Source organism: Netta rufina (assembly GCF_964035555.1).
Source record: "Netta rufina genome assembly, chromosome: 11".
NCBI classification, from domain to species: domain Eukaryota; kingdom Metazoa; phylum Chordata; class Aves; order Anseriformes; family Anatidae; genus Netta; species Netta rufina.
Genome location: NC_140134.1, coordinates 12,713,769 through 12,741,155, shown reverse-complemented (window position 1 = coordinate 12,741,155; position 27,387 = coordinate 12,713,769). Strand labels below are relative to the sequence as shown.

General features: G+C 45.5%; 1 protein-coding gene across 1 annotated transcript in view; it reads left to right on the top strand.

Annotated features, from left to right (window-relative positions):
• Window positions 1-3,998: 3,998 nt before the first annotated feature.
• The window catches only part of HDGFL3 (HDGF like 3), a 37,892-nt gene continuing 14,503 nt past the window's right edge, over window positions 3,999-27,387 (top strand). The window contains exons 1-2 of the mRNA XM_084293332.1: window positions 3,999-4,114; window positions 26,266-26,342. Of these exons, the coding sequence (XP_084149458.1) occupies window positions 4,031-4,114; window positions 26,266-26,342 (161 nt within the window). The 5' untranslated portion in view covers window positions 3,999-4,030. The remainder of the gene's footprint in view (window positions 4,115-26,265; window positions 26,343-27,387) is intronic.

The following is a 27,387-nucleotide window of genomic DNA, read 5'->3' as shown; positions in this document are numbered from 1 at the left end:
TGGAGAAAACAAAAGTTATAGGCTGGCCAGGGACAGAATTTCAGAGGCAAACATAAATAATATCAATAATAATATCAATAATAATATATAATATTATTATTGTATTTATATAATTATAATGTGTACAAATAATAATATGAATAATAACATATTACACATATGTAACATAATACACAATATAGGCAGCATGTCACAAAATGGCTAGCATGAGATAGCAAGGTGAATAAGGTCCATAGACAGGATAGCATACAAATGTCCAACAAGTATATGATCATGGAATATTTCTTGCAAAATTTATGTGTGTTTAAAACTGTATTCATGACTTCAAAGGGTGCATTTGGAATTAAGCCTTTTTTGTCCACATAGGCTTTTCTTAAGGATTGACTGATGGATTTGACCACTCTGTTGAATCGGTGGTATTCTTTCTCTGTGAAAATTTCCAGCCAGATATGTGGCTATTTTCTTCACATGAACAGGGGGAAATAATCAGGACTGGCTTCAAGTTTCTCAATAGGATACTCAAGAATACTGTTTCCTGGGAATTACTGGGAAAGCAAAATTCAGCAGTGTGGCGGTAGCTTCAAGATAGTTACCTCAGACACCATCTGTCCAGGGTGACTCACGGTTTCATGACTGACCACACTCCTGGCCCTGCCACCTCTCTGCAAGGTCCTGCTGGGCCTCAGCCTTCCCCCTCTTCCCCTGTTCATACTTTTATATACCACCTTGCTCAGGAAACACCTGTCTGACAGGCTGAGAAGTGAGAGGAAACTTGGTTGCGTCGCTCTGGGGAGCTTTGGTGGAAGGACGGAGCCATCCGTGCTGCAGGTCTCCCTTGCCCAGTGAGGACACAGTGTTGCTGCCTGTGGGACCTGCTGCTCCTTTGTCTGGGCCTAAAGCAGGCCCAGCTCTTGACTTCTGTAGGTTTAGGACCTGGCTTATACATATGTAGCCTATATATATTAGCAAGCTCCAGCATCCCTCCACTCACATTTATGATCTGCAACTGCTCTTGAAGTGTTTGGAAGAAACCCTCTTTCCCACTTCTGTGCAGAAGAGGTAGCTACCCTGTTATCCTTCATAACAGGGGAGGAACATTGTACAGGTGACGTAGCAGAACTGTTTCTGTGCAGAAGGTCTTTGCTTTTGTCTGCTGTACTGAGTGGCTGATAGGGTTATGCACTCACACTAAGAAATTCCTTTGTTGTTTGCACTGAGGTAGTTTTCTGTGTTGTTAATGTGTGGAGCATTTGATTTCCTTTTTAATTTATCAGCAGGGAAACTTGTTGCTTCTTCCATCCTTTCCCAGCAGCTTAACCACAGCTTGATGATGGGACTGTTTGCAAAGTGTATTTAGGAATTTTCAGCTGGCCAAAGCTGAGCAGAGTTCTTACCTTGGCAGCTCTTTTACCCACTGCAGCCTGTACACAAGAGAAAAAGAGAGCTGCAACCTTGCATGTCTATGGGGTGAGTTTTCTTTAGAGCTCTACTGTGTGATTACCTTCGCTGCAGACTAGAAATATTATTCACTCACTGCATCCTCTGCAGACACCAGTGCTAAGACAGACAGCATTTAAAAAAATGAACATTTTGATGAGATGATTCAGTTCAGAATCTAGCCACTTTGAATTCTGCTACTCTGACATTTGCAATACAGTGGAAGAAGTAGACATACTTTCTGCTCCTTTCTGATTTAAGATCATTAAATAAATTACTAGAAAGAGCTATTAATACCAGTAAATGAAAAGCAAATAATGTAAATAGGAAAAATAAATCAGATCCACCTCTCAAGTAAGTACTCTGGAGATAAAGGTGGTTTGGGAAGATAATACAATATGAGAAGTAAGATGCAATACACGGAATTATTCCAAACAAACTCAGATCAGAGTCCACAACTCCTGTACTCAGATATTTTGTATTTTATTTGTTCTGAAGAGACTTTAAACTGAAGGGAGGTATGAATTTAAAAGGATGCGAAATCCTATCTGTTGTGAAAGTGAAAGTGAATTGTTTGGCCACATGTCTCTACTGAAGGTGGCTGCTCTGGCAACCCTGTCACTGATCTGGGTAGTTCAAGCACAGATAACTACTGAGCAGAGTGCAGCCTAATCACCTGAGAGTTTATGCAGCTTCTTGGATTTTTTTTTCCATTGTTAGTCTGCTACTGATACCTGAGTTAATGATTTTACAGCAGTTCTTCCCCCAGCAGAGAAGCCCATACCCTGTTTTATGACCCAAACTGACAAACTTTGTTTACTCATGCACTGCCAACAGCAGAGTTTGGGTACCACAGTCCTGTCATGGGGACACCATAAACAGTGAGAGTCTTCTTGGTCCTGTTCCAGCCCCAAAACAGGTGCTAGAAGAGGTGTTTGCTTGTCTCCTTTCTCTGCATTACCAACCCCACTGGCTGGCAGTGCTTGTTGTGGCCCACTTACTTCCTTCCCTAGATGTGACCCTGTGGCTTTCAGCCACTCCTTCCTCCTCCATCCACCTGCTGCCAGGTGCTTTCCTTGGGATGTGGATAAGCACCCAGACAGAGCCATCTCCCAAAACCCAAAGGTGATAGCTGGCATCTTGCATGCTACAAGCTCAGCCAAACCTATGGAAAAACCTTTCCATACTTTTCTGCTTATGACCTAGGTTGCATGTGCTTTTTCATCTTTTGCTCCTCTAGACAATACTTCAGTATAATAAATGTCAATAACAATTGATTTATGAACATTACAACTTAACTGGTAGCATTATGGTAAAAACAGCAGTATCTGGGTTTGGGAATTGTGAGTTCTCAATGGTTTCCTTCCACAGAGGTACAGGCTTTTAAAAATTGGCATCGTCTGGCACGAGTCAAGCCCCTGACATCCTCTGTGGGCAAGCTCTTGTTGTGAATTTAAGGAGCTTGCAGCTCCAGGTCTTCCTGGTGCTGCGGACTGTTATTATTGTGATTATTTTTTTTAATGTGTTTTAGGGTGCTAATGGACATGGAGGGGCTGATGGTGGAGGGAGTGTGGGTGCAGGCATTGGGAAGACCCAGCAACATGCCCCGGACCCAGGCCTTTGCTCTGGGGCCTGCACTGGCGGGCGTTCTGCCTCATGAAAAGGGCCGGGGTGAGCCCAGGGGTCCTGTGGCAGCGGGTGCAGCCGCAGCCTGGCGGCGGGGTGTGCTCGGGGGGCCGGGGCACCCCAAGATCCGACCCAGGCCGGGTCTGGGCCTTGGTGTCGGGGCCCCGCAGGCCGGAGGGAACGCGGGGCCCGGCTGCAGAAAGCCGCAGGGCGCAGCCGGCGCCTCCTCTTCGCCCGGCCTCCATGTCAGGCGCGCATAAAGAACCATGTCACGCTTCAGCTGGGGAAGGAAGGGCCGGGAGGGACGGGAGCCGCTCTCTGCTCTCCTCTTTTCACAGAAACCGATCTGTGTACCTAGAAAATAACAGGAAGGGAAAGCGCAGGAGGGGGGGGGAGAGGCGGGAGGGGATAAGAAGATCCTGTTTTCGGTCGCTGCCCGAGGAATAATTCGGAGGCAGCGGCTCCATCTTCCCGGGGCCGCGGCGGCTGCGGCGGGGATGGAGCGGGCGGCGTGAGGCGGCTCCGCACGGGGGGGGCCGCGGGCAGCGCCGCCGCGGGGTGAGGGCTCCCCGGCCGCCCCCGCCCGGCCAGGAGCCCCGCCGCCAGCCGGCTCCCTGCTAGCGGGGGCTGCTGGGGTTGTGTCCAAGGCCTCCCCCTCCTCCCCCGCGTACACACTCGCGCTCACACTCACACACTCACACACACACACACACACACACCCCATCTCCTCCCGCCGCCGCCGCCGCTGCCGCCGGAGGAGGAGGAGGAGGAGGTGGAGGAGGAGGAGGAGGAGGAGGAGGAGAGGGATCGGGGATTGCCCGCGGCCCGGCCCCGTGCCCGGGCGCATCGCACCCCGCGGGGGCTTCGCCCGGCTGCCCCCGGGCGGCGTGTGCGGGGCGGGGGGTGCGGGAGGGAGGGAGGGAGGGAGGGGGGGGGACACGAACGGAGGCTCCCGCGGCGGCTCCCGATGGCTCGTCCGCGGCCCCGAGAATACAAGGCTGGAGACCTGGTGTTCGCCAAAATGAAGGGGTACCCGCACTGGCCGGCCCGGGTGAGTACCGCGGCGGGGGGAGCCCGGCACCGACACCCCCCCCCCCCGGTCCCCCACCCCCGGCCCGCCGCCGCCGCCGCCCCCCTCGCCCTCCCGCGGGGCTGGCAGCGGCCGGGCCGCGGCGAGGCTCAGCCGGAGGCCCCGGCCCCGGCCCCCGGCGGGCGGGGGGGCCGCGATGCGAGCCCACCCCGCTATTATTGTGCATCTTTTCTTTGATCTGCAGATTTCTCCCCCGGCCCCCCGGGAGGAGGAGGAGGAGGAGGAGGAGGGAGGAGGAGGAGGAGGGAGAGAGAGAGAGAGGGAAGGAGGGAGGGAGGGGGGCGAGCGCGGGCTGTACCTGGATTGTTATCGCGGGGAGGAGGCTTTGGGAGCCGGCAGCCCTGCCTGCGTGACAGCGATGCTGTTTATTATACGCCCTCCCTCGCCCCGGCCCCCCGGATCCCCCGTGGGGCTGGGGGGGGGCCCCCGCCGCCGCCCCGGGCCCGGCTCCGGCCTGGCGCGGGGACGGGGCCGAGGCCTCGGGCCCGGCCTGGGTCGGGGTCCGGGGGACACGCGAGGGGAAGGGGCCGAGGCCTGGGCCGGGCTGGCGGCGCCCTGAGGGGTGCGGTGGGCTCGGGGGGCACGGCCCGCGGCGGGCAGGTGGCTGAGGAGGGCGGCATCGCGCCCTGCGGCCCCCCGGCTGCCCCGCCGCACGCCGGGCCTCCGGCTCTGCCTCTGTCTTGGTGCTGTCTCGCACCTCGCTGAGTTTCCCTCGTAGCCCTTTGTCATCTTTCATTTTACGCCGCTGTGATGGAAGTGAGGTGGAAGAGCATCGTGGGCATTTGGCAGTCACATAAGCGCCCCATTGTATTTAAACATCCGCGTTTGGTGCAGCCTCAATAATGCGGAGCAGAGCTTTCTCCAGGGGGGTCTGGTACCATGGCACGCTTGCAGGGCCTGTCCCTTCCCTCCTTTTTGGTCACCATTGTGTAAACTCATTGCGTAACACGCGTTGTGTGAACTCATTAGTAGGCATCGAACAGTGGGAGTCTATTTGTTGTCTTCTCCAACCTTTCTGGGACAATTCCATGGCGCTTGATGTCCTAGTCAAGGAAAGTTGCTGGCGTTCCTAACCTGTAAGAGCATGAAGGTAATGGAGCGTTGTGTGCAATGTGTACGAAAACAGAGAAGGGCAGGATCCAGATAGACAGAGATCTAGCATTACCCTTCAGGAGAGAGCCCGGGGAGATGAGTGTAAGTGGTGGGCAGCGAATGGAAAGGCTCTCTGAGTGTAGCTGAGGAAGCACCAGCGGTGGTGTTGAACAGCAGATACTCTGCAAGGAGTGAAGGCCAACACCACAGGCTTAAGCAAAGGTTGGTAAAGAAACAGTGAGAGGGTTCTAAATAACTAGAAGCATGTAAATAAGGTGATGCATTCAATTATTTTGGCAGAGCAGACTAAAATTAGCATGCTAAAGGACAAACTTAATCAACACTGGGTTGTGGTTTTGTTATTCTATCATTATCCAGGTTGCTGGATATATACCTAAAAATGGCGATTTATGTCAGCAGAATAGCATGATCCACTGAAAATTGACTTCTTTCTTACCTCTGTTATGGTTTAATTTACTGTGAAAATTTTAATGGGAACAGTTGAGACCATAACTACATGGAAGCATGTTAATCTCTTTCCTTTTTGAGCCTCTGCAAAACTCCCGTTTGTTTACCTAGAAGCATAACAGGCCCTTTTGTTTTAATGACTTTTTTTTCCTTTTAAAAAAAAATCACTGTATGCTACGCAGCTGGTCATAGCCTTTGACTAGGTGTCTAAATAGGTTTGTGAATGACAATAATCTCCAAGAGAGTACATCTTCATTAGGAAAAAATAGGTGTGCTATTAACAGAACTTACTTCCTTTGTGCAGACTAACAGGATGTAAAGTTCAAGAGAAGACAAAGCAGTCTCTAGTTTTAACATGACTTAGCAAGCCGAGGTAGAAACTGTTGAGAGCCCAGAGTCAACCATCAGGCAGGAATCGAGCAGGCAGGCTGAGGGGTGTTGGTGTTGGGTTTTAGTTCACCTAAACATCAACAGGCACAATTCCATCGTGCTCCTGCAGCACGTGGAGCAGCTACATACAACTTTGTGTTAGATCAGGCTGGTGTCTGCCTGAATCTGCCTTTCTTGTGAGAAATACTCTTCGTACTGTCTTTACTAGGACTTCACCTCATCTTCATTGCCATGTTTTGCCTGATTTGCACTTCCTTAACTGAAAGACAAACGTGGTGAGGACACTGATCTTCATTTTGTTTCCCAGAAAACATTATGCTATACCTGTGAGGAGAAAAGAATTGTTTGAGTTGAGTCAAGTCTGATACTCTGATTAATTGAATGCCTTTTATCCAGGGGATTAGCTTGTTTCCAAATCCTTGAGTGTTAGCTACCTACTTCTTCATTCATTATGCAATTAGCACGTTTGGTCTTTGTATCCTCATGTGAAAGTCGACATGTTTCATGCTAATATACTAGCTTAATAATACAACTAACAATACATTTAAATAGCAATGTTATTGTCCTACCACATGGCGCTTTGCATGTCTGGGACCTTTGGCAGGAATTTGCTGTGCAGGGACAGGCTTCTTAAACTGTGTTTAATAAAGCTGAGAAGTGTTAAAGCAGGACAGGAGGACTGCCTACCCTGTAATGAAGTGCACAGGCATTACTGGCTTGGCTCTGATTCAACCGCGTGTTTCCGTGTGCACGGGCACTGTCATACAGAAAATCTCGCTCAGATCTCAGAAGCAGCACAGCTGCCTTAGTGCAGATCTGCCTCAGTTCCTCTCATCTTTCAGTAGGTACAACACCCGTGGGCCCAGCTGGCCAACGTGGCACAACACTGCACCTGTATCCAGCAGAGGATCTGTCCTAGATCAATCTCTAGTCCTAGACCATTAGCTTGGAGTTAGGTTGGTCTAATGATCAGCAAGAACCAGGCTGATTTTCATCACTCTGGGAGAAGAGAGAGAAACCTTAAAGGAAGTGGCCAGATAGCAATGATTGATACACAGAGGGACCGGTGAAAAATTTTATCTAATAATTGATGGTGCGTTATGGCAGTCAAACTGCGTTTCAGGTTTCTTTATGAGTCAGTCTAGCATTAATTTGAAAAGGATCGAATTTGCCACACTTAGCCAAAATGGTAATGGCCAGTAAATGTTATCTTTACATAGCCTGATAAAGTAGAATTGGTGAATAAATGCGCTGTCTTCAAAAGATGCTTTTAGATACTTCGTACGTGAAAGATGTCACTTGGGTCTCACCACCTGGGAGGGCTGCTTTGCATTTTGGTATCGTGTTTTCTGGGGCAAAGCCAAAATTTCCTTTAGCCTAACTGGAGGACCGTGAGTAGATTTTGAGTTTAGGCCCCAAGAATTGGAGCTTAATAGTAAGAGCAGATAAAATACTGGCAGCAGTTTACTTTAACAAGCTGTTGGTTTTTGTTTATGTGCACCTGATCAAAAATGTGGAATAAATGCCAACTGGCCGGGTCATCAGTTGCTGTAGTCCAACTGATGAGCAATTGTGTATCCAGAGTACATGCAGAAAGAGAAGGAAGGCTGCTGTGGTAAAAATATAGGAAAAAAAAGATCCAATTCATTGTACATATTGTGAATGGTCTTTGCCTTTGAAGCACTAAATCCCTCTGTGTCTTAGTTCCCTGTTTTTATAGGACAAGTAACAGCACTTTTCCCTTTAAAAAGGTGTTGTGGAAACAAAAGCACTAACACTTAGGAGTTGCTTGGCTACTACCGCGATAGGAGTTGTGTTAGTACACATGGACAGAAAGATCTCTTTCTTCAGATACCCAGCTAATCTAGGATAGGTGTCCTGGTTTATTGAGAAATAGCCCCTTGAATGGTCACTCAGATGAGATAAAAAGGGAAGACTGGTGGTAGATTCAGAAGGATCAATAATGGTGTTTGCTTTATGAACGACCCTGAAAAAACAATAAGCACTTAGTTGCTGAAATTAGCTCCTGATTTAAAAATAGGAAGGAAGCTGTTAATGCAGCTGTAGAGAGAGGAGGAAAAAATCTGGAATGACCTCAATAAAATAAGAGCATGCCCAGGTAAATGGTTGATGCCATTGTTGAACAGAAATCTAGGCTCATGCAGACGGGGAGACAAGAACTAGGTTTGGGTAAACCCAGATAGTTTGTGTGGGGATGTTTAAGTTGATTTGGGACAATACAAAACAGATCCAAGCAGGTAAAGCAGTCCATGTTAATGGAAAACACATGGATGTCTAAAGCTGGGTAGAGCATTTCGTGCTGGGAGAACACATCCTTTAAAGTGACAGTGTCACGCCAGCTGCTTTGAAGGTGCATTTAGTGTCTTGTGAGTATAAATTTCCTGTTTTCCAGACTCCTGCTCTTGTGTTCCTTTTGTCCAGTGTCCTTATTTCTGCTTTGAACTAACACCTACCTGAATGCCAGGTTTGCTAGGTACCTGACAGTCCTTGTGTGTGAACATCACTGTTACAAAGCATCTGCTGATAGCAATGACAGAGTGGCATTTGAGACACTTTAATATATTGGAGTTTTATATGGGTATGAAATTCTGAGTTTATTGCTTGTAGTGATACATAGTAAACGCTGCCATTTTAACGGGAGCTAATGTCTGCAGCAGGCTCGGCGTCATAAATGTAAGGATGATTGCATGATAAGTTTTAGCTGAGTGAGTCTTCAGTATAGCTTGACTGTGCCACCCCCCTACAGCAAGATTTGAAAGTTAGGTACCTTAGTGTAAGAGCTGAAATAATCCAAGGGAAGGGCTTAAAACTAAGCTCATGTTTACGGACTTTGGTAGACTAAAGCATAAAAAGATAAGGCTAGTAATACTATAGTGTTGCAGTTCAGTACAGCATTAAAGAATATTAAAAGTAATTATTGCTACGGAGTGACAGAATTCCAGAAGACTTTCAGTGTGAGTAAAAAATTTGTAGAAATATATTTTGGACACTTAACACACAGGCATTTTAGTAAATAAACCTTTCTTCTCCAGGTCAGTGAAGTGGATGAAGCTTTCTGGGTTGATTTTGGTGAAGCTCTCATTGTAGGACCAAGGCCCATGCTCTGACAACCAGGAATGACTTTGGTCAGTTATAATTGCAAGTATGGCAGATTGGAAATATTAAACTCTCAAACACATCATAGAAGAAAGACTCGACTCTACATTTTAAGTGTTTGATATTTAAAACAGACCATTTGTTTTCTTATTAGTATAAGGATAAGGGAAGGTAGGTTTTCCCTGGCAGGGTTTATCTTTTTTGGCAAAGAATGACAGACAAAAATCAGATTAGATCCAGAAAACTTCAAAGGGTCCATCAGAAATAGACAACAGATCTTTCTCTGTGTTTTTCTGCCAAAACCCAGTCTGCAATCTTTTGAGTTTTTCTCCTTGGCCATTTGGGACCTGTCCAGTCCTTCACCATGTGCTTTTCTCCTTTTTCCCCTTTTGGTTGCTCTGTTTTATGACATCACTTTTGCTGTGTTACTAAATATGAGTCTCCTGTGACTTCTCCTTTACCAATTCTGAGCTTCTTCCTGCTCTCTCCCTCTTTAATTATGTACCTCACTCATACATCACTCCTTGGAGATCTGCAAGCAATTTTTCAGGCAGGTCTCAGAGATGAGACATGATGTGCTGATGGCTGCGAAGGTCTGTCATAACCAAGGAACTAATTCTGAGGTTGTTGGCTGCTTCACGCAGCACTCCCATGAATTCTGTGGAGGTGCATCTGAAAAGAGACATTTAAGGCCGGGAGTTCTTTATGGAATTGCTTTTTGCTCTCTAAGCCTTCTGCACCAGGTTGAAACATGTTGCTTAGATAACTTGAGCTTAAACTTTTATTTGCAAATATCTGGTCATATTTAGAGAAGGTGTGAGTGCCTTTCCAGTGACTTCACCAGCTCATTGAGTACTGTTTCCTTCATTTCCTAAAACAAAAATAACAAGGAGTGAAGTGTGAATTCTCCTATTGTTTGGAAGGTGAGGAACCTCAGCAGCTGATGTTCTTTATCCCTGCTCTTGTGTTCTGCTGTAAGTGTGACTTGAAAACAGATTTCATCTGAGGTTTGTAGCTTAAAACGGAGTTTTTATACAGAAAATTGAATCATAACTTATACTAAAACCTTTCCAGTTGCTCTTGCTTGGCAAACGAACCATTTTGGGGCCAAGGTGTTCTATGTTTGATGATATCGCGGACAGGAATATTTGGGAAAGCTTCTTTAAAATAAGTTTTTTTAATCTCTCTTTTTTAATTAGTTTAAATAACTATCCCCAAATGTGCAAGTCTGTTCTTTTTGTGTAAATGACAATAGAGGAATATATTTTCTCCTGCAGCATCATGTTTTACAAGCCCAAATGAAGCCAACCCAGAAGGAAGACAGTTGACTCAGAAGTTTTGAGGCAGTAAGCATGTAAAGATTTTCATACCCGTTCCGTGCAGGCTTTGTGTTAGATGTTTTTCTTGCCATTCCAAAGCTACCAAACAGATCTCATCAAGTAACCTCATGGACATCACTGCGTAGATACATGCTTTGTCTGAAGGGAAGGTGCCCCTTTCAGTCAAATCTGTAGCCTGTCAAATTAATCTGCATGTTCTTACTGTTAGCTTCCATTACATGTATTAATTGACAGATCTCTTCTGTTTGTTATTGTGTTAAAGGACCTGTTAGGAGACCCAGCTGGAGTGAAGCATAGGCAGCAAAACAAAGGCTGAGTTTTCAGTTTTAACTCTTCATTTCCTGATTTCTCCATCCTAATATTGAATTGATGATAGTTTTCCTGCATTTAGGGTAATAAAAATGTTACAAGCAAGTGATTGCTGTCAGTAAGTATCTGCAATTGTCATCTGAGGATAGATGAAATGATTTCCTGATAACGCTGGAAAAGTGATGACAATGTAGAGATCTTTCACATTTGAACTGTTTGCAGTGGTGTTGTCTGAGCAGTTAAGACCTTCCCACTGTATGCTTGGGAGGCATAAGGAGAAGGAGTCTGCCCGAGGCCTCGCAGTAATACTGTAATTCAAGTGATAAATATAGCAACAAACACTGGAAAGTAGCCTGTGTGGAGCAGGCAGGAAGAGGATGTGGAGCCAGATTTCTAAAGGTGTCAGGAGTTAGCTGAACGTCAGTGCTTTGCTCTATCTTTAGGTACCTTGGTGCTTTTCAAGTCTGCCCATGTCATCTGTGACTCGTACCTCTAGATACCACGGGTATCCGTGTACGTGTGTGCCTGCACGTAGCTGTTCTGTGCGTGTGTACACACCGGGGTGGACACGAGGGATGCTTCAAACATAGGAGTAACACGGTGCTGTGGCAGCACACCACTTGATTCTGGACTCCAGTAGAGGCAGCATCAGCAGAGAAGGGCCCGGTAGTTTGGCCGAAGCACAGTAGGAACAAATAGAATAAACAGTTATTTAAAAGATTCCAAGAAATATTTGGCAGACAAGTGAGTATCATGAAGTAAAGCTTTTAAAACTTAAAGAAGGAAATGGATCCTTGCTTCCTCCTCTGGGGAAGGTCGCTGCATTACTGGCTTCGCACTTCTGAGATTGTTTCGTTCTTCTGTGTAACAGCCAGTTCTAAACCTGATACAGAAATTGGAAATAAATTGCACTTTCATTTCCAGTTCTTCATTCTTCTACTTGGACTGTTTGACAAGACAGTCTTGATAATATATATTTTTACCAAAACAATATATAAGACCTGGCTATTCCATTTTATCTCATTTTATTGTTCCAGAAAACAAAAGGAAGGTAAGATAGTTGATTAAATACTACAGCATCATAACAAAAGAATGAACTTCCCATGTTATGATATTGTTCCTGTTGACCTGTTCTGAAGTTCCCCATCCTTCAAATGGTCCCAGGTCAATCCAAGTAGTACCTTGCACATCACTGCTGCTCTGAAAAGACATAAAGTTCTTGAATTTCAGCAAGGTTTAATCCCCATCTCCCAGCCTTTTGTAAACCCCTGCTGAAATCTGAAAGTGTCTTTAGAGTCAACATAAAAGGAGGAGAGATTGTACTGTGCTCTGAGAAGCACAAAGCCCAGAGTTAGAAGGGACAGGTGTCCAGAGAGTTTGGTGTCTGCCTTAGAAAAATACATTTAAATCTCTTTCAGTTTTCCGTCAGCAGACTGAAAGGATAATTAGCATACATCTGTAGCCCTGAAAATGCAAACTGGAAACAACTGTTTATTTTGCCTTGCAGCAAAGTGTAAAAAACCTAGAGAGGCCGTTTGCCAGCTCTAGTTTGGCTGTTTGAATAGAAGGCATCATGTAACAAAAGAGGAAAAACAGAGCAAGGAATGTCATATGCCAAAGAATTTCTTTAAGACGATCAGTTAACAAAGCATCCTACATCCAGCAGAGTAAGTAGGGCTAAGGAGGAGGGAAAAGATTCCAGACTGTGTAGGGACCTTGCAGGATCGCTGGTGTCACTGATGTCAGCTAGAAAACAGCGTGTAAGTCTTAAGAGTCAATAACTTTGTACTTGTCAGGCTCGGAAAGCACCTACCTGTGAAGCCACATGTGGCAGAAGTAAACCCACGCAGAGGCAGTGAGTAGAAGAAACTATAAGTCTGGGAGAGCTCAAGGCACAACTGCACAGTAATGCAAACCATGTCTGGGAATCAATCCCATATCAAATTGGATTATAAAATGTATAAATAAAGTATATATTGAAACTTGATAATAGTTCAGGGAGTGACCTTACAGAGATTTGTAGCATGTAGACTGGAGATGCAATCTAGGTGGGAGAAGCAGGAGCAAATGGAGGAGCAAATGCCGTGGTTGCAAAGAACAGTCGTGGGGTTACGGTCCTTCCCCTGATGTGCTTATGCATTCTGCATAGAAACTCATTGGATTCAGGCAGCTTTTTTTTTTGCCATTTTCTCTCAGCACTGTGAATCTTACATAGCACAATGTTTGAGCCTCCATGCAAGGGGTGCTGTGAGCCAACCCCGTCTGTATTCCGGAGGACAGGGTGTCTCCCTTAGCGGGTGTCTGCTTAGCCTGAGGAAAACAGACAAACCAGGAATCCAGGTTTCAGCCCCTGGCTGTTGCCCAAGTCCCTAACCTATTGTTCGGTAACCAGGAGGCAGCTCTTCAGCTCCTCCTCCACCTATCCCTTTGGGAAAACTTTCGCCGCCGGGCCCTTATAGTTTGTCTTTCCTATGGCACATATCAGTGTCTTCCATGGGGAGGAAGGGAAGAAAGCCCCGATCAAGTGGCATTTAAATTAGCACATGTCACAGGTTTGCTGTCCTGACAGAGCAGTGGAAGATGCCAGAAGGCAGAGCTCTGCCCCAAAAGGAGCCTTGCATCCTTCCCCTTCTTGAGAGGTTTTGCCTTCGGGTCCCACTGCTGATGCAGAGGCCACCCGAGGGCAATGGCTGAGGGGTCCCCGACCAGCAGGCACAGAGGGGTGGGCTTTGCACCTCCAGAGGCGAGGCTGCCCGTGCGTGGCCTTTCTTCCTTGGGAGACCATTTATTATTAATCACTGTATGTAAATCAAGCCCTCCAGCCCCATTGATTGGTTTCGTGCTGCGCTGACGTAAACGTGTGTGCGTTTTCACGAGCTTCCTGCAACTGGTGAGCAGCCCTCACGACGGTCCCGCGTGGGGCCGAGCGGTTTCCCTGGGTGCACTCACACCACGTGAGGGCTGTCTGCCAGCCCCCTGGCAGGACGTATGTTTGCATGCGGGGATTTCTGCACATTGCCTCGACCTTTGCAGCACGTTGGCTGTTCGAGTGCGACTTGTGGTCCACCGTTGGCTTCCTGTAGTATCGCTGCTTCCAGCTTTCTCTCTCTTACATTGCCAATCCGTTTTTTCCCCAGATGTGTTAGCTCTTTCCTTTTGCAAGCTAAATTTTGGGTTACTCGCAGCTCGTATTTCTCACAGACCTAGGGCTCTGTGAGTCATTTGTCATATCCGTTTTGCCGTTGCTGGTTTCAGCGGAGTGACTGCATGTTTATCCACACACTCACAGGAGCACAGGAGAGTACCTTGGGCTCAATGCTTGCAGAGGCTCCTGGCGTCCTGTCCTGCGGTGCCTCTTCCAGAGCATGGCAGGCGTTAGGTGAGGCAGATCCGGACGAGGAATACAACCCAAGCAAGGCGTCTCGTGCCAGGCACTGTGCCATGCTGTGGTGGCGTCTTTTGTCATCGTTTGCTTAAACTAATAGCTTGCTCGTTGGGTTTCAGCCCAGATATCCTCATTGCCATCTGAGCCAACGTACATTTGTATTTCTGCAAAGATTTCTTGAAGCACAGTTATCCGGGATGCAGTGAGGAGCGCTCCTTCAGGGTTATTCCATTACTGTGGAGGTGTTTGTGAGGTGGAGGTCCCTGGGATGTTAGCACTGTACTGATAGCACTGCGTCCCCCTACCCACCCGCAGGCTCCTGCTGGGGGTCCCGAGTGTTTTGTGCCCGAGCAGATCTAGCTGCAGGGCTGGAGGCTTACTGCCCTGCTTCTTACAGCAGAGTGGAAGGAAGACGATGCCTTTCCCATCAGTTTGCTCTCTAAAGACCATGTCCCAAAGCAAGGGAACGAGTTTAACTGCATAAAGATTCCTTGATTTCAGTAAAACCGTTTACATATGTGGTGCCCTGCCTGTAGAAACACAAAGTAGGACCGTAGCCTGAGGGAGAAGGCAGGCATTCATCTTAAAAAAGTTAAAAAATAAAAGATGACATTCCATACCGTGGTGCCTCTCCAAATACCAGGGCTTTTGAAAGATATTAGCGGTGCAGCGAACTCAACAGATAATTCTTTTCGTATGGTGTCTGGATCAGGTGACTCACATATGTTCACATTTTCAGGTACTCGCTTTTGCTGCTTTTTATCAGGAGTTGTTTTTCAAAATCTTCCTCTTCTGCAAACTTTATTTTTCTTTGTCACAGTCAGTATTCATATCACAGCCTTTAGAAGAAGGTAGCATAAAGTTATTAAGCCTCGTGGCTAGAATTTTAATGTCTGCGATGATTTATCACCGGTAATAAGCCTGTCCTGTCTATTAATGTTTTGTTTTCTCTGTGTTTGTTTGAGAGACGCTGCTTTGGAGCTTTTCATTGCTGTTAAGGGAGCAGGTTGGTTTTCTGAGCAGGTTTTTTTTGAATTGGTGCTTCTGGTAAAACGGCAAGGATTCCATGTTAAAAGGTGAATGCAGATTAGAGGAGACGCAGTTGTCAGACAGGGCTCTTCAGCATTATAACGCTGTGAGTGCTTTCTCCTCGTCTTCTGCAAGATGCTTTGTGCCATCTCCTGCCTTACAAATGAGTGGATTCACCTGTGTGTAATTGCTGTGCTATTGTGCTGCACGGGATCTGATCACACAAAGGCAAAGACTTTGTTTATGGTGCCAACTGCGTGCCCAGCTCTGCTTCCAGGATCAGCTCCTAGCTGTTACGTTTTTAGAAGCCCATAATAATAAAGATTTTAGTGGCAACATGTTAAGAAGAACGCCAGCTTCTTCAGTAGATGTGGGAGCAAGGGGAGCAATTTTTTAACAAGAAGCTTTTACTTTTTCAAAACATTTGCTGCTAGATGAAGATGTTAGTTTACTTCTTTGTCAAAAGTCAGCAATATGCTTGACCTGGTGTAGTACCAGGGGTGGCAGAGTCATCTCTACAGCCAAAAGTGTGCTGTCTGCATGACAGATTTTATTGAAAAGGGCTGCCATCATGTGCGGTTCCTGTGAGATTGAGCTGGGGATCTTCAGGATTAAAAGCATGAGCAGCATGAGCTAAAACTCTTTGGCTGTGAAAGATGATTTGGGCATGTCATGTGCCACCACCAGTGCTTTAAGAAGTAAAAGCAAGTGATAACTAAAATTAAAATGTTGAATACCGGCCTGAAAGCCTTATGACTGGATTTCATTGATTCGTATGAGGTGTATGTAAACACAGTACCTGGATCCCAGGATAAATCTGTGTGTTTAGTCTTCCCTAATGTCCTCCCCAGTTCCAGATATGTGTCTCGTTAACCAAGTTCTCAGTGTAATTGCCTTTTCCTAGTTATTTGTGCAAGATGAGTCAGAACAACACGCTGTTTCTTTACAGCTGCTTTCTAAAACAAAATGGTAACCTGATGTAAAACATGGACTTTTTTTTGCCGAGCTGCCAATGGAGAGTGCTAAGCTTCCTTGCTCAGTATGGATGCTATTCCTGATACAGAGGTAAAGGGTGTTTTAAAAATTTAGTATTAATGTATGCGGGAAAACAGCTATTACCGTTCCACACATGCAATTTGCCCCTGACAGCCTGTATCCTTTAAAACTCACTGCTCCTTTAAAATTAATCCTCTGGTTGCCCCTCAAAGTCAGTTACAGAAATGAGACAGAGTAATGGCCAGAAGCCCTGGTGGTGTTTGGAGAAGGAAAGTAAGAGAAAATCAGAAGCTTTTGGAAGAAAGCAGATTTCTGGAGTAAGTTTTGTAACTTCTGTAATACAACTGCTCCTGAGTCACTGGCTTTTGTAGGTAACTCATGTTCGTGGAAACACCATATTCTGGCAAGTTATTTAAAGGTAACACAAAATACTGACACATACCTCATACACAAATTCAAGTTAATTTAGTGGATAGAAAGAGAGGATGTTCCAAAGTAAGTCTTAAACCTACAAGTATGTAAACATGTAGGCAAATTCAAGCCCATAATTAATAAGTAGAGATTAAAATCTAAATCAAAGAGAGTACTTGCATGCTTAAAATTTACATTTACGGTTTCTGATGTGAAATTGTTAAGTAAGCATATTTTTTATAATAATGGGCATGCCACCCTACAAGTCTGGTCACTACCATACTGATATATCCCACTTGTCTCTGAGGTTAATGCCACTTACAGCTCCAAAAAAGTGTGTCTTTTTGTCTGTCATGTTTTTGTTTGAGTGATTTTTTTCTAATCTGGCTTAGCAATTAGGATTTAAGTTCCTAGGTCCATATGTACATATGGGAATGCTTCAAATATTTTAATGCAAAGAGTTTCATTCCTGTAGGTTGCTGCTTGAGGATTGTTTTGTTTTGTTTTGAGAAAAATGTTCATTTTGATAAACAAGGTTGTTAATTTTTTAGGGAGTATCTAAGTAAATATAAGCAACATTATGTTTTTGGTTGAATCTAAATGAAGGCTAAATGAAAACTGTCATTCTGAGGTTTTGGAAGCTGAAAAAACAGGCAGGTGGGAAGGAGTATGACTTGGCTTGGAAAAGTTCATTCCTAACTCTCTCTAGGCAGACAGATTAAAATTCCTGAGAGTTTAACCTAGACTGAGGGACTTTGCAGAGAAGGTATTTGACACTGTAATGACAGCAGAATCTAAGCAAGCCCAGTAAAAATACCAAGTTTGGGCCTGACTGCTGCACAGAGACCACTGTGACTGCATGAATCTCTTCTTCTTCAAAAAAAAAGTACTGTTGTTGCAGTGAACCAGCTGATCCAGGCAGAAGTTGCATGTTAGTTAGCAAAACAGGCTGCTAGTTTCATCAGTTGGCTTGCACCATAGATGGGGCTAAGACTTGGGGGGTAATGACAACAATTATTCACAGACAGTTGTTCAGCTTACAGCAACCCAAGGCTTCCTACAAATGCCGAGCTCTTCTGCAGGTACGAATTTGCAGTTTGTCAGTGGAGTAAACAGGAAATCCTGACTTTGAATGAAAAATTATTGCAAGTCACTCTATTTCATTGGCTCTGCAATTAGATTTCATGGTTTCTCGTTCTCCCTAGACGGAGCACATGTTGTTGTACATGTGATTTGCGTCACAACAAAATAATTGGCCTGGGTGCTGATGATATTTGGTGATTATTACTCATCCCATAGCGCCAAAATCTGGATTTAGACCTTTATGCTGCTGAGGAGTCACAGTCTGAATGCACTTGTTCAGTGGTAAGGAGCATTTTGGTCCCCTGATGTAATCCTTAGCTGCAAGTAAGGCTAACAAAACAGGTCACAGAGGACACAAGCAGGAGGTTTTTCTGTTCCCAAAGGCCCAAGTTAATGGTTGCAGCACTCCAAAGTGTCAACCTTGGAACCTCCCTAGCAGGAGCCTTCTAGGTGCAGCAAGTGAAGCAGCAAGTGAAGCAGGTCGTTCCCTTCTGCACCTTGGATCTTTGTGTCCACCCTTCATAAACTGAAGGTTTGCCCCTGCAATCTCCATCAGTCAGATTTCCTTACAACAATTCTAGCTGCAAGCTATTGTGTCAACAAGGTTTGTGTACTTTGTGGGAAGCTGTTCCAAATCCTGCAGAGCAGTTCTTGGTGTTCTTCAGCCTGGAAGTTTTGTGCCGTTCCAGTTTTTTTAACTGACTTTTTAGGGAAGTAAATTGCATTGGAAGAGAAATGGTAAATTAAGCCAGACAAGTCTGGAGACTGCAGTCTTCCAGAAATTTGCTTACCTTTTGGCTTTAAGTGTGTCAATATGAGCATAAGAACCAGCAACACTTCTTTTAATAACAGCTTGAGCAGCAAAGAACGGATCTTCGGATATGTGAAGCAGATGAGCCTTGAGTATAAAAACTGGTTGTGTGGATTTGACCAAACGTCAGTGCCCAAGGCAGGCTGCACCCGACTGAAAAGGTTTTGATCAAGTTGACTGGCCAAAACATCCTATCACATGATAAAACATTTTTCCTTAAAACAAAAACCATCAATGAAAGAGTAAAATTCCAGTGTAAAATGTGGAAGGCCCAAAAATATGCAACAGTCTCTCGCATTCTTGTACCATTCATCCACTCTTTCTAACACAGCTGATATGACAGGTGGCAGGATTCATCCAGGTACTTTGGGGGGGAGGAAATGGCATGATTTTAGTGTCCCGTCTTACAAGAAGAGAGTGGCAAGAGAGAAATATGGTGTTTGTGCATGTGCAGTCCCCAGAATTTCTCATGTGTTGATGTCTTGACTGTTTAATCAGTGTTTATTTGCTGTATGTCTTCCAAACGCATTTTTGTATGTGCATTTCTTGCACACCTTTAATATTTCAAGACAAAAATATTTGTAGTAAGATGATAAAGTAGGATAACCAAATTTTGTCATCAGAAAATGCTTTAATTTGGTGTTAGTGGGCTCACTGTGGTTTGCTCAGGTGGATGTACATTGCAAACAGTATTTTGATACCTGAGGAATAATTTACTTAAAGAAGTAAACACAAAATGCCTCAGGGCTGGCAGTATTTGTTGAAAAGGAACAACCTCTCACCACCTATCCACAAATAAAAAAGTAATTTTGTGAGCCATGAAACTTAAGAAGATTATTTTTCTCTGGCTTGCCTTTATGTGGATTCCCCGTTGTCTAGTGTTGCGGTTAAGCTTGCATTGCAAGCTGTCTCTCAGCATATGGGCTACTGGTCTGTCCATCTTCGGATGGACAGCTTGTTTATCACAAAACATGAGGAAACTTAATATCTCTGGTCTTTCTTCTTTTGTCTGATGTGGCAAAATGAGCTGGCGTGTTCCTAAGTTACTGCAGTTGAGAGTTTGACTGAAAATAGTGTGATCACATCCTATCCTTACAGCCTGGAAAAAAAACATATCCTAATAGTAGCACTATTGCTTCACTGAAAGTGGCAGGGAAACATTTCATTTGGAGAAAATGGAGCAGTTGTGCAACAGTCCAACTTTGGTGTGTGGTCACTGACTGGGAGGGTTGCAGCTTGATAACCTGAAATCTTCATCCAACAAAGCTGAAAGTGTTTGTTAGGAGTAATGCCTAGCTTTTCATCTCTGGGCTTCATCTGCTTTATAGGAAGAACTGTACCATCGTCCCCATTTGTAAAATGAGAGTGAAGGAGGTGCAGTGATGTGGCCAAGGGCAGCCCAGAGGCCAGTGGCAGAGGCAGCTCCCCCGTCCCCTCGTCTGGCATCCTTCTGTCCCAGCCATGCACACTGGCGGAGGGCTCGAATCTCATGAGTAGGCTGGTTATCTACAAAGTCATGCATATAGATACTAGTCATGCAGAACTAAGCCTCGGCCCCATTTTCATACTGAAGATGAAAGCAGCTCTGCAGAAAGTGTATTTCAACTTTCTGTCTTAAAAAATATGCTGCTAATTAGGGATGTAAAGGGGCTGAACTCAGCTGCAGGACTGCTGATCTTTCCTAGTGAGACACTGCCTGCCAGCATTGTTTGGACTCCAACTAACCCTTCATTGTCTTCTATCTCGACGAGGTCCCGAGCATGCACAGAAAAAAAGGATTGATGTCTTTATATTGTCATTTCTGGCTGTCTGCAGGATACCCTTCAGCCATTTTCAGCAGTGCTCAAAAGTATGCTCTGCTGTTTTTAATCTTGTTTTGCTTTTTGTTTTTGCTGGTGGCACTCTTCCATGCCCAGAGACTTTTTTAATTTTTGCTTTTGTAGCTGTGCAATTCCACCTTATTAAGTTGGATTCTGCTTCTAGTCTCACCCTTCACAGAGTTATCTTTTTTAATGGGTGAAAAAGTGCATATGCCAGCATTCCACACCAGGAGTTCTCGTGTATGATGTACATCAGGGAAAGAGTTGTGCTCTGCTTCAAGTATCTCGTAGTCCTGATAAATGAGAGTGAAATTCTGCAGTCTCCAACCAGCTTTAGTTGGATTGTTGTAAAATATAAGTACTACGGAATTTGAGTCACAGTTTTTAGGTTGGAGAAGGTTGGATATTTTTTTTTTCATTTTAGGATCCTCTGGGGAAAAAAAATAATATTTCACATTTTTGCAGAGCTGTATTTTAAACAATGGTTTAGGAAAGATGCTGCCATACTGCTAACTCCCAGTAGCACTAGCTATTAAAAAGTGTATTAAGTCCACGTGAATAAAAATGACACGTTATAGAGAAGCAAAATACCCTATTGTAATAATGTATTTTGAAGAGTATTGCTTTTATCCATTTAGAGCTGTGCTAATAAGCTAACTGCAGAAGATCAAGCTGCTTGCATGTGTTGGGCAATAATAAGCAACTTGAACCACTTTCCAGCAAAAAATACTATAGGCCTTTGCTTGACTGCTGTGCAGTGACTCCAGGGATTTCAGGGGGAGATACAGATCTCTGCAATGCTTCTGTGTGCTTTTGCCAATCAAAGGCATTTACAGTATGTCAAAACAATCAGTGATTACTGCGCTGCAGTTTTAATTCCCTCCTTTTGCAAAATAAAAGGAGTTGTTCTTGTGGTTTCAGTGCCCACATAAGCATCTCTGCATGCTGAAGTAAAGCTTTCTTGTCCGTGCATGTGAAGCTGATAGGTATTTTTGCACGATATGTGGGGTTTTGTCAGTGTAGAATTGTGGTGGAGCAAAATGGAGCAAGGTCTGGGAGCTGCTGTGGTCCGAAAGCCACCCTGATAGCCTGGAAGTGCTGCTTCTGAACGGCAGCATACCCGCAGCATGGAGGTTGTGTGCCAGCCGTACAACATGACACCTGCTGTCCCTCCAAGTGGAAGGAGATGGACGCATCCGGGATGCCCTTCAGCTGCGGCGGGCAGCGCTGCCCTTGTCGTGACTGCTGCGGTAACGTAAACCTCCGCAGAAAGCTGCTCGCCGTAGACAAACAGAGACTAGGCTGCCATTCCTCTCTGCGTGTCTCCGAGAGACATGTTTCCCATTTTGCAGGGAATGTAGAGCTCTGCAGAGCAGAACACCCAGGAGGGAGTGCAGCCTCCTCTGCTTCTGCACCAGCCCTCCCAGGGAGCTCCTCCGCCTGCCTGGAAAACGCTGCCTGATCCCACAGGCAGGCAGGGGGATGATTTGTGCTCCTGGGAGCCCCCGTTGTTCTCGGAGGGCAGCTCCGCGCTGCCTTCCTTGCAGGGCTACAGATCTGCAGCCCCAGCCTGACGCACCCTCGCTCCGCAGGCTCCCTCGCCTCAGCACAGCCACTATGGGAGGAAGGGGCTGCAGTACCAGGGTTGCCAAATCCAGCCCGGGAGAACCAGTTGGAGACACTACCTGAGAAGTCAGCAATTGCTCAGCAGCACTGCGAGCAAAATATTCATGCTGCTTTTTACATGCTAGCCTGTAAACTGCAATGTAAGTAGGCAGATTTCTTGCTTCCCCATCGGTAGTCCCTAGCAACACCGTTTGATAAAGCCCTGCTCTGGTTTGAGAGGTCCAGGCTGAATTTTCTGTTCAGCATTCCTGACCCTAGAAGCCTGGCATTTGTTTACTGAAAGAAAAAAAAAATAGAAAGAAAGAAAAAAAAAAAAGCACAGTTACGTCTTTAAAGCTCTGCTGCTTGGTTGGCAAACAAATGCTGGGAAGTGCAGCTCTGCTGAGGTTGTGCAAAAAGAAAGCAATTGTTATTCATTAAGCAGATGACAGCAATGGGAGTAAAGGGGATAAAACTCGAAATCTGAAACCACCTGCTTTAATTTTAGCCATAATTGAAGCGGCTGCCCATGATGTTGCTGATGCACATATCAGATTTGCACGCCATGCGCTGCTCTCCCTGATTTCTGTGGCAGCAAGCTCCAGCCCACTGTCTGCTCTGCTTCAGGAGGGGATGAATCTCCTGTTTGATTGCAGGTTATAACGGGCACTTTAGAATCTGTTTGTTTCCTTCCAGGAGCAAAATGCAGTAGCAGTCTGGCTCTCCGATAGACAGATGCTTTAGTCATTAGTGAGGTTTCTCTGACTACAACACTGTGCCCTAGTATGGGTGCACTTATCTCTTTTGTTCCTGGTTCGAAGCAGTGATGCTTTCCTCGCTCTTGTGCTCACGCGCCCGCTCCCTTTCTCTCCCTCCCTCCCTCCCTCTCTGCCTTTGATCTTGCTGATATGGGGAAAAAATATCAGATCCAAATCTTCAGCATATTTAACCAAAACATATTGTAGGATGGGAATAATTTGTGACCGAGTACAGCAGCAGGGGGCTGCAGTATGGTTGCTTGTACTGCTTGCTTTCCATTACTACAAAACAGCAGCAATCATCAAGGAGTGCTGGGGTTGTTCTGCAGCTAAATAAGCACTTAGAGCCTCGGCGTTCATGGAGGGCTAAAGTGGTTTTGCTGGGAATGGATGGGGTGTGCAAAGCTCGCTTCTCCTGGTCTCTGATGCAGGGATTCTGGTGGAACAAGCAAAAAGAGAAGAGATCCTTCCTAATGGCAGAGAGGGTCTCGTCCTTCCCTAAATTCCCTAGGGTTCTTGCCACAGATTTGAATTGCTGTAACACTGTCGCTTCGTATTTTGACCTCATTATAATACTAAAGACATAAGCCTGAGAGCTGGGGAGCTCGCAGCAAAATCAGCAAAGGCAGGAAAGTCTTGACCTCAGCTGCACAGTGCGGTGTTAGAGTGGGAGCATTATCAGCCCATCCTTGAGCTGTTTAGTGCAGATTTATACTGCATGTGTTTGTACCTCTATGCCAACTTTCAAAAGCTATGAAAAGCTTTTTTATGCTTTCCTGCAATGATACATAGTCAAGGGGGATACTCGGATGAATAAAGAAATATGCCACAAAATGGGGAGCAGGTGAGCTGCATGAGAGATGCCTGTGCTGACCTTTACTGTGTTTGGTGCTGCTCCTTAGCTAGCGGTCGGCGTTGCTGGGAATATGACATGGGGCTTAGCTGCACTTGGGACGTTGCTTAGGAGAAGATCCTCACCGCTTCGAAGAGCAGCACGTTGTGCGATCTAAGATCCCCATTCCCTTCTGGTCAGCATTCCCTGCTAAGCATGTCTTCATTCCTCTGCATTACTGATCATTTACAGCTGTTAGCTTTATTTCATGAGAAATTCTTAAAGGGCTGAGACAGTAACTGGACTGCGCTGTTCTGTAATGCAGCCCAGAGCTGGCTCCATATTTCAAGCAACCAAATGAGATTCTCAGTCTAGTCCCAGCAGACGTTGTTTGTCTCAGTCACAGGAGTCCACATTTTTCTCGGATCTCGTCTCTCTTTGGACATCATCCTTGTCATAACGAAGGGGAAGACAGCTATGGCATTCAGACAGTTGAGGTGTATTACCCCAGTACTTGGTAAACTGCCAGCATAGCCTTTGTTGGTCCAAAATGTAGATACTTCCAGCTTTAAGCAAGCATATGTTGTGTTGGAGAATGGGACACATTATCTCCCTGATTTGCTATCAGCTTGTAAAGTGAGCTGGAGTGTTTTCCCCTTCATACTTTCTTTCACCGTTACAGTCTAATACCTGTATTTAAACCGTGAATTACTGAGCCAATAATCACATTATGGGCACTTACTTAAAAACAAATAGCGAATGTCAGAAAATAATGAGTTCTGGAAAAATATCTTTGGCTCTCTTTCCCCTGTATACTCCTGGTGATGAAGAGGACCCCAAACAGCCCGTGGTGTTGTTCCTGTTCCTGCTTACACACAGCTGAACTAAAACCGAATGCAAGCCTCCATCATCCACCAGTGTGTATCTGCTATATGCATATAAATTCTCCTTTTATTGATTAATTCATTGGCTTTGTTACATGAAAGGTGTGTGTCTGCTGTGCCCACAAGGCATGGATCGTCTCCTGCAGCCCGTGCCAGCACGGTGACAGGGCCCCAACACCCACTGCTGGGTGGCAGCTGCTGCGCTCCTGGGTGGTGCCTCAGGAAAGGGACAGGGGATGGTCTGGGAGTGCTTGTACAGCCCCTGATTTAGGCATAACTCTGAGAATACTCCACCTAGGCCTAAAAGATAGCACCCATTCCTTTTGCAGAAAGGAAGCCTGTGGTGCTCCAAACGTTGCTCTGGTTTCTCTGTCCCCTACTGGCGTCCTTTCAGCAAGTCCAAAAGGGCTCGAATTGGTATCAGAGCTCATGCTCCTTTGAGAGCTACATAGCCAGCAGATGCTTTACAGTGAAAGAGAACATCCTTTGAAAACAATCTGGTGTTTATTAATCAACAAGAATTCAGTGTTTGGGGTCCTTCGACAGGAAGAGAGAAGGAAAGCACATGTGGGCCTGGCCTCCTGAGTGAAAACATGCAGGTTGCCTCTCCTTGCTGCTCTGAAGAGCAGATTTCTTATAGCACTGGTATGTCAGCACCTAGCTTTCAATTCCAGTGACATTTGGCAGGATTCAATGTGCTTATGTTGAGACCGAGTTCCCTGAGAGGCAGCAAGCCATTCACCTGCTCTCTGGTGTTGCCCTGTAGCTGTCTGGATTCGTTAGGCTCTCTTTTCTTAGTCAGAGAGTTCCCTGGACACTTAGTTTTAGACGCCCACATATGCTCCAAAGTGCCATTTTTGGTAAGGCAGGCATTCAGATCTTATTTAATGCTGCTCTGTGTTTCTGGTTGGTGTGGGCAGGCACCTGGGCTCTGTTACTGTGTCACAGAAGACTGAAATGGGTATGGACAAGACCGAGCCCTGGGCCTGCCTGGGCCTTGTGATCAGTGCCCTTGCTCAAAGGCACAAGTCCAGAGTCCAAGCACTGCTGAGCCGGGGGCACTGTCCCAGTCCCAATTCCTTGCTGTTTCTCAGGAGAGCATCCTTGCCACTCCTCCCTTAGCTGCTGTGTATCTGTATCTTGAGAAATACGAGGACAGGAAGAAAACTTGAAAGAAGAGGTGGAGCACACGGGGGAATGGTGGCCTAAAGCAGTTGTTAGGACACGCCGGGGGAAGGAGAGTGCCAGACCCTCCTCCTGGTGTGCGTTACACATTTTACACTGGGTAACACCACAACCACCAGGAAGCACCAGTGTGAGCTGGTCTGGTTTTCCTGCTCTGGAGTCTCAAAGATGCCATCTGTTCCCCATTTATTACAGAAGTTATTTAGGTGGCCATGTGAGACAGACAGCGTTACCCTCTGGGCTTCGGTGCCTCTGATGAGGCAGTATCCAAGTTTAACACTTAAATTAAGCGGGCTCAATTTTATTGCCTTCATGTGTTATAATGGCCATGGAATGAAATCAACAAAACTTTTTGTCTGCTCGTTGGTCTTCTGGTGTCTCCCTGAAGTGTTTCTGTCATATGCTGACATTTGTTGATACTAAGTATGCTGACCGGCCTGCCTGAAAACCAGCAGCTGTCTCCCTTTCCCACCCCTGCACATGGGGCTCCCCCCAGGGATGCAGGGTACCTGTTCCAGCACTCCAGTGGCTTGGCAGGGATTCTGGGATGAGGGGCACCACGTCTGTAGTAATCCTGTGTCCGTTTCTGTCTTACAGATTGATGAACTCCCTGAAGGAGCCGTGAAGCCTCCAGCAAATAAATACCCCATCTTCTTTTTTGGGACTCATGAAACGTAAGTGAATGAACACGACCTGTGAAATGTCTTCCTCCACTTCAGCTGATGTCATCTCCACAGATTTTATTGTAACAAATCCTACCTGAAGCCACTGGGAGACTAGAGAGAGGTCCTACGAGCCTGGCTTATTTGTGTTAACATACAAGAGTGAAACCTGAAAGTAGGCATGGATGCTGCTGTGTGGATGTTATACCATGGTCTAAGGATAATTAATAATCAGTTTCTGTGTTTCTTGTAAAGTGTTGCCATAAATTTGTTACAGGATCATGTGAACTGAGATGCAGGGACAAAACTTTTATACTTGGGTGTACATGATAGCGGAGACCAGGCTGTCTCTGTTGTATCTGGGCACATTTGGGTTCTTGTCCTGTGTGAGAACTCGCTTAGTGGTTGGTAAAATGAAAGGAAGCAGACCCCGGAGTCTCACGCAAGCCTCACATAGCTTTGCAATGTATGCATTCCTTTGAGATTTGTGCTGGGGATATTGTAGGATAGAGCTTTCAGAAGTGATGGAAGAACAGAGCTGGCTGACCTCGTAGGGAGAGAAGGGATTAGAACAGAGAGGGTGAGTTAGGTCTCATAGTAATTGCTACAAAGTACAGACTTTCAACATTACAATTTAACCAGCCTCTAGTCTATTTTAAATTTTAAATTTTGTTTTGTTTTGTTTTTTATCACAATTTCCATTCAATTTTGTGTGAAATGTTTACATTTTAAAGCTTTTCCTTCCCCACTTGCAGGCAACATGTTTTCTAGAATTCCTTAAGAAATGGAAACATGAAAAAATGAAATTCTGATGACATTTTAAATTCAGTTTCAGAGGTTTGAAGTTTTATTCACAAATTATTGTTTTTGAATTTTAATGTTTTTCCACAGTATAATAAGGCCCATAGCTCATGCATTATGTTTCGTTTTTAAAATCTTTAAGGACAGCTTCTGCTTCATCAAGATCAAAATAGTCTCTCTTCTAGTTAAAATTTTTCCTACTGTTGCTGTAATGAAACAATCTGATATTTTGATATATTGTGATCCACTGCTTCTG